At 51.3% G+C, this 6,000-nt stretch overlaps 1 protein-coding gene across 2 annotated transcripts in view; it reads right to left on the reverse strand.

Moving 5' to 3' along the window:
* Window positions 1-3,851, reverse strand: part of Abhd17c (abhydrolase domain containing 17C, depalmitoylase) — a 39,084-nt gene extending 35,233 nt beyond the window's left edge. The window contains exon 1 of one of the 2 annotated variants that reach the window (XM_021647280.2): window positions 3,052-3,839. In XM_021647280.2, coding sequence (XP_021502955.1) covers window positions 3,052-3,614 — 563 coding nt within the window. In that variant the 5' untranslated portion in view covers window positions 3,615-3,839. Of the gene's footprint in view, window positions 1-3,051 lie in introns of both variants that reach the window. The other variant, XM_060367477.1, reaches the window with a different exon arrangement.
* Window positions 3,852-6,000: the final 2,149 nt, after the last annotated feature.

Here is a 6,000-nt window from a genome sequence, read left to right on the forward strand (position 1 = left end):
GTGTTCCTTTTCGTTGCTGTGACAGATACTGGGGTATACAACTTTGAGGTGGATTACTTTCGCTCACAGTTTCAAAGCCTTCAGTCTATCCAAGCTCAGATGACTCTGCTGCTTTTAGGCCTGTGGCAAGGCAAAATATTAAGGAAGACAGGCATGAGAGAGGAAAGCTGTCCCCATCCACTCACTACCTCCCCACGGCATCAGTTAGCAGGGAAAAAGAAAGGAAGAGGCCAGGGCAAGACAACACCTTCAGAAGCACAATGGTAATCAATTCCTCCAATCAGGTCCCACTTCCAGGTCCCCCACCTCAAAAAGTCCATTTGACCAAGAACCATCAAGGGATTAATCTGTTGGCGAAGTCAGGTCTTTACAATCTCATCGCTTCTCCCAAAGCTCGACTTCTGAACACTGTACTGGGGAACTGGGCCTTCAACCCATGAGTCACAAGATGGGGACACGAAGGATCTCCTGATATAACTAGGATCCAATTAGGGTCAACTCGATTAACACGAAAGGCCTACTCAAAACATCAACCATGAGCTCAGGAAGTGCCTGGGACTCTGAGGCTGCCTAACAGTGATTCAAGACAACTTATTTTTTTCAGGGAATAATCTACAGGTCAGGACAGAGACAACTCAGTTTGCCTCTGAGTTGTCATTCACTGACAGAGGCAGCAAGCTCTCCGGTCAATATTGCTAACCCAGAAGCGAGTGGAGGGAAACCACTCACTGGCTGGGTTTCGGGAGAGGGTTTGTGAACCAGCCCAGAAGTGGCACTGGTGGTGGGAGAAGTCCTTCCACGGCACGGACCACAAAAGATCTGGGAAGAGGCAGAGATGAGCGTTCTCCAGACTGCATTACTGAAGGGCCACATAGAGCAAGGCAAGAAAGACCACAATCGAGGCTGAAGGAAGATGGTTGAGGAACCTTGATCAGCCTCAGAATCAGGTAATGTCTAGATTACAATACATCAGTCACACCTTTTGAGAAATCCGATGACTACAAACTCTAAACTACCAGCCAGGAGTCCTGCTGGCTGGCTGTGAGATTACCCTTCTGTCAAACTGGGGTGGGTGGATGAACACAGTACCCACACAGGCTCGGGAAACACTCTTAGCACCTCACACCCAGCACTCTTTTTTTTTTTTTTAAAGTCAAACACAACAGAACACATTCTGCTGTGCAAAGCACCCACTGGGGAGGAGTGTTCTGTGAAACATTTGGTCCAGATATGCAGCCTCAGATGAATGTGTGTGATACGCAAGCATGATCAAGATGTAAAACAAGCACTTTACTGTATGGCCCGAGAGGGTTGGGAAAGTACTCACCTATGCGGTATGACAGACACATAGGCACGTACATACTCAAGAGTGAAGGGACAACCCTACAAAAATCTCATTTCAATGAAGACAGGCCAATGGAGGAGCAATGCTCTGCAGGAATTTTTATAGAAACTCTACATAAGGTAGGACTTTCATGTTTCACTGTTAAAGCTTATAGTGCCAAAATTTATTTTTGATACCTACACCGTGGCAGATTCTAGTAGTACAAGGCTGCACGACATGTGCTTTTTAAAAACAACTGTGTATGGTGGATGTGTGTGTGGGTACAATTACTGAGGTGACAGGACAGCCTTGCAGAGGCAGTTCCCTGCTTCCACCTCTGAATCCCACAGATAAAGCTCTGATCACCATGTTTGCCCGAAAAGTGGCCTCCATTCACTCGGCCATCCCATTAGCCCACAGACTTTTTCCAGTCAAGGTCTTACTATAGCCCTGGCCAACCTAGAACTCACTACATAGCTCAGGCTAGCCTCTGACTTTCAGCAATCCTCCAGCCTCTGCCTCCAGAGTGCTGAGGCATCACACACCACTCCCTGCTTGTGACACATACTTTTGAAACCCTTTCATGGGAACAGGTGGCCTGTAACTACTTGTGGATTCTCAGCCACTCCATCAGGACAGAACCCGGCCTCCTCTGCCTGCATCATTTTCCAAAAGCTCTACTCCACTTTAGGCTATCCCGTCCAAGACCTCAGAAAATTGGAGCAAGCAGCACAGTGCTTACTCTGTTATACAAGCCATTTCTCCAGAAGCACCAGGGATAATTCATGAACATATGTGCAGCACATACGGAAGTAAAGTCATTACTACTGGTTATGTACTTGAGCCCAGCAAGCAGACTTTTCATAAAAACTATGCAAAGGTCTCTAAACAACAACAGTGCCTACTGTCCTTCTGGGGACTTGTTCCTCTAAAGAAATCCAAGCTCATTACAGACAGGACCTTAGGTACGCCAGTCACCTGTGCTACGTGGGAAAGGTCACAAGCACCAAAACAGGACAGGTCACTTGACTTTCCCACAAACCAAACGTTTGTCTAAGTTCTGAGTAAAACGCCAGCTCTTTTTTTTGTTGTTGTTGTTTTGTTTTTTTCCCACCTGGTCTGTCCTCAAATTATGACAATTTGTGCCTGGCATGCAAAAGACCCTCAATAAATACTTTACTGTTCTATGAACGCTAACTCAAGGTCAACAGATTCCCTCACGCCTGCAAGACATCCTGTGCTACCGGTGGGGCTTTGGGAAGGTGCCAACATCAGCTAACTTCCTGATCTCCGGGTGCCAGCTACCCTGCCGGACCAGGAGGCAAAGTCCTCGCCACACCCTCCCCTCCCCTGCTTTAATGGCTGTTCAGGCATCGCCCCAGGGACAATTTCTACTTGGAAAGTCTTTTGGAGGTCGTCGTCTCGCCCCTGCTTTCACGGTCGCAGAAAACCTCAAGGTCACTTGTACCAGACCTTTGGGGTCTGCGAGAGGTTCAACACACAACTCAACCCAAACCAAAGTTGGTTCTGCCGGTACGTTAGCAACCCCCACTGCGGCCACGTGCGTTTAACCGGAGCCACAAAGACTCCAGGCCGCGCGGGGCCAGTGAAAAGCAGGCAGGACCCTTGAAGCATAGGCTCTCCAACCCACGAGGGCTGGCGATCCCAAGCGAATGCAACAATCCGGGGAGCACACGCCCGCACCCCACCCGTGGCTCGGGGCTCACCGGGTGCGCAGCGCCTGCCACGCGGCGTCGATGTCCGCGTAGAGGTTCTTCTCGGAGGGCTTGCCTGAGCTCACCCCGTAGCCCGAGTAGTCGTAGGAGAAGATGTTGCAGTTGATGCGCGAGCCCAGACCGATGTAGAAGCTACACATCTGGCCCAGGTCCACGGCGTTGCCGTGAGAGAAGAGCAGCGTGTAGCGGCTGGAGGGCGCGCAGCGCACGAACATGCAGCCCAGCCGGTTGTCGCGGGCCGTGCGCGAGAAGAAGACCTCGACGGCGTCCAGTTCGCGCTGCGAGTACTGCCAGTCGGCGCGCTCGCTCAGGTGCAGGCTGCACGCGCCGGGGCCCGCGCCCTCCTCGGCCGGAGCGGGCTGTGCCGCCGGGGCGGGCGCGGGGGTCGCCGCGGGCGCAGGCGCGCGCTGCTCGGGCGCCAGCACCGTATAGGTGGGCTCGGGCGGTAGGAAGGCCAGCTTGGCGGCGATGCGGCTCGGACAAGGCGGGCAGCAGAAGAGCCAGCACAGCTCGCCCAGCGAGAAGCCGTTCATCCTGGGGCCGGGCTCGGGCATCGGGGCGGCCTGGCGCCCGCCGCGGGCGGGAGGGAAGCGCGGGGAGCGCGGAGGGAGCGCGCCGGGAACTGGAGGACGGCCGAGAAGGCGGAGAGGCCAGGGGCGGGGCCGGGCGCGGCGCGGCGAGCGGGGCGGGTCAGCGGGGGCCCCGCGGCCCCGGCGAGGCGCGGACGGCCGGGGCTCGCGCGCGGCACACAAAGCCGGCGGCGGCGGCCATGGCCCGCTCGAGCGCGCCGCCCCGCCCCCGCACGCTGCCGCCACTTCCGGGTTACCGCGCCGCGCGCCCCCACGGGGGGGCGGGGCCACCCAGCCGAACGGCCGCCCCAGTCCGAAGCGACTCTCCCACGACTGGGCGGGGCTCCCGCCTCCTGGGCGGGGCCCGGCGCTTCTGGGCGGGGTTACTCACTAGAACTAACTCTGGAATCTGAAGCGAGGCTCCGGTGTCTGGGCGGGGCTCCAGCGTTGGGGCGGGGCTTAGCGCGTCTGGGGCGGGGCTCTGAAGAGACTGGGACAGGACCCATGGAAGGGACAATCCTGGAATGGAAGGAGGAAGGACCAACTTTCTGTCCTTTTGGAAAAGATAATTATGGGAAAAGAAAATTGGATAAATTAAAAATACCTGGATTTCCTCTATTAATACTGCTTTTTTTTTTTCTCGTTTGAGGCAGTTTAGCCTAGGCTGGCTTAGAACTCATGATGCTTCTTGCCTCCACCATCAAATGCTGAGATTCTAGACTTTTGAACAGCCTGTACCATAAACGTGCTGGATCCGTGTTGCATGAGGCTGTTGTTTATGTATGTATGTATGCATGTATGTATGTATGTTGTATACCTACGCTGGTCTTTCTGTAACAGCTATTACAACAGAGCCTGGTAGTTTTACAACAAATGTTGTTGATGTGTTTCTTTCCCACTCCTTACATCACCCTGCTGCCAACTGGATACTCTATATCTGTCCTTAATGATGTTAGCTTCCCTAGACTTGTTTTGGCGCCAGACTTTTAATCATGAAAGACATGTTACAAAGATTTTAATCCGCTGAGATCTTGGCAATCAGCCTTAAATGATTTTCCAAATATAACTCTCAGGGCCTTTGAAACCATGTGAACCCTAGTGTCTAGTTGGCAGAGCCTCTCCCCTGGGCTTTGGCACCAGGCTTCCCTTTCGGGGACAGAGAGGAGGGCGTCCCATGCTACCAGTAATGAATGCAACCAGAGCCCCAGTGGGCAGTCACCACTCCAGAACTGTGTCCCTCACAGATGTCCCAAGAAGGATTACAACTTTTTTTTAAACAGAAGAATTTTGTTCACCTAATCTAAATCAATTTACCAGTACCAACTTCAGTAGTAACTTTATGGCCTATCTTCACTAAGCTCCCAAAAGCCTGCCTTCAAAGCCTCTTCAAGTCTGTGTTAAAGTCCCATGGGAAAAACTCTTCTCCCCTAGCCAGGCTTTAGCATCTAACCTTGAATTTCTATTTTCTCAAGAACTTTGTGAGTTGTTACATTTTGTTACATTCTGCATACTTGTTTCTTGTATTCAGTAGATGTATGTGTGGTGTTTTTCATGCGGTTAACCCACTGGGTCACTTTCCAGAACTGCAAAAGATTAGACAATCTGTGCCTTAGTCAAGACACTTGGAGAAGACCCAAAACAGCTTTGCATAAGAATTAAAAAAACAAAACAAAACCATCAACTCAAAAATGGCAACAGGGGATAGAGTTCAAGGTTATCCTCGACTACCTAGTGACCTGAGGCCAGACTGGGAAATGAGACCCTTTCTCAAACAAACAAACAAACAAACAAACAAACAAACAAACAAATCAGTTCTTTGTGAATATTTAGGTGATAGTCTTAATTATTACTACATTTATTTTGGGGGCGCGCATAATGTGGAGATGAGAGGACAGCTTATAGGAGGTGGTTCTCTCGTTCCATTGTGTGGGGTTGGAGGATCAGGTCTTCATACTTTACCCTCTGAGCCTCACTTCTTATAGCCTTAGGGAATGCTCTCCCAACTTGGTGGTGGTATTTCTGTGAGGAACACATGCCCAGTACACTTCAACTCTAGTCTAATGCAGAGTGAGAACAGAGGACTTTGAGAACTGAAATGAAAAGCATCCACTCTCCTCTTGGTCAGTCTTTCTCCAGCTCACTCCTCCCACCTGCCAGAGAGGACTAAGACACATCTCATGGAAGGACACCTGATGATTCTTTCGTCCATGTCTTTGTGCTGCCAGTAGGAAGGAAAACGACTGTATTCCAGATGTTCTGGTGGCAGTCAGACGGTTGGGAAACTTCCAAGTTGTTTATTTGGTTTAGTCTTCTTCCGCAAAGGATTTGTGCAATATGATTTGGTACATTACACAATAGCTAGATAAAACAA

This window comes from Meriones unguiculatus, chromosome 14 (genome assembly GCF_030254825.1).
Source record: "Meriones unguiculatus strain TT.TT164.6M chromosome 14, Bangor_MerUng_6.1, whole genome shotgun sequence".
NCBI classification, from domain to species: Eukaryota; Metazoa; Chordata; class Mammalia; order Rodentia; family Muridae; genus Meriones; species Meriones unguiculatus.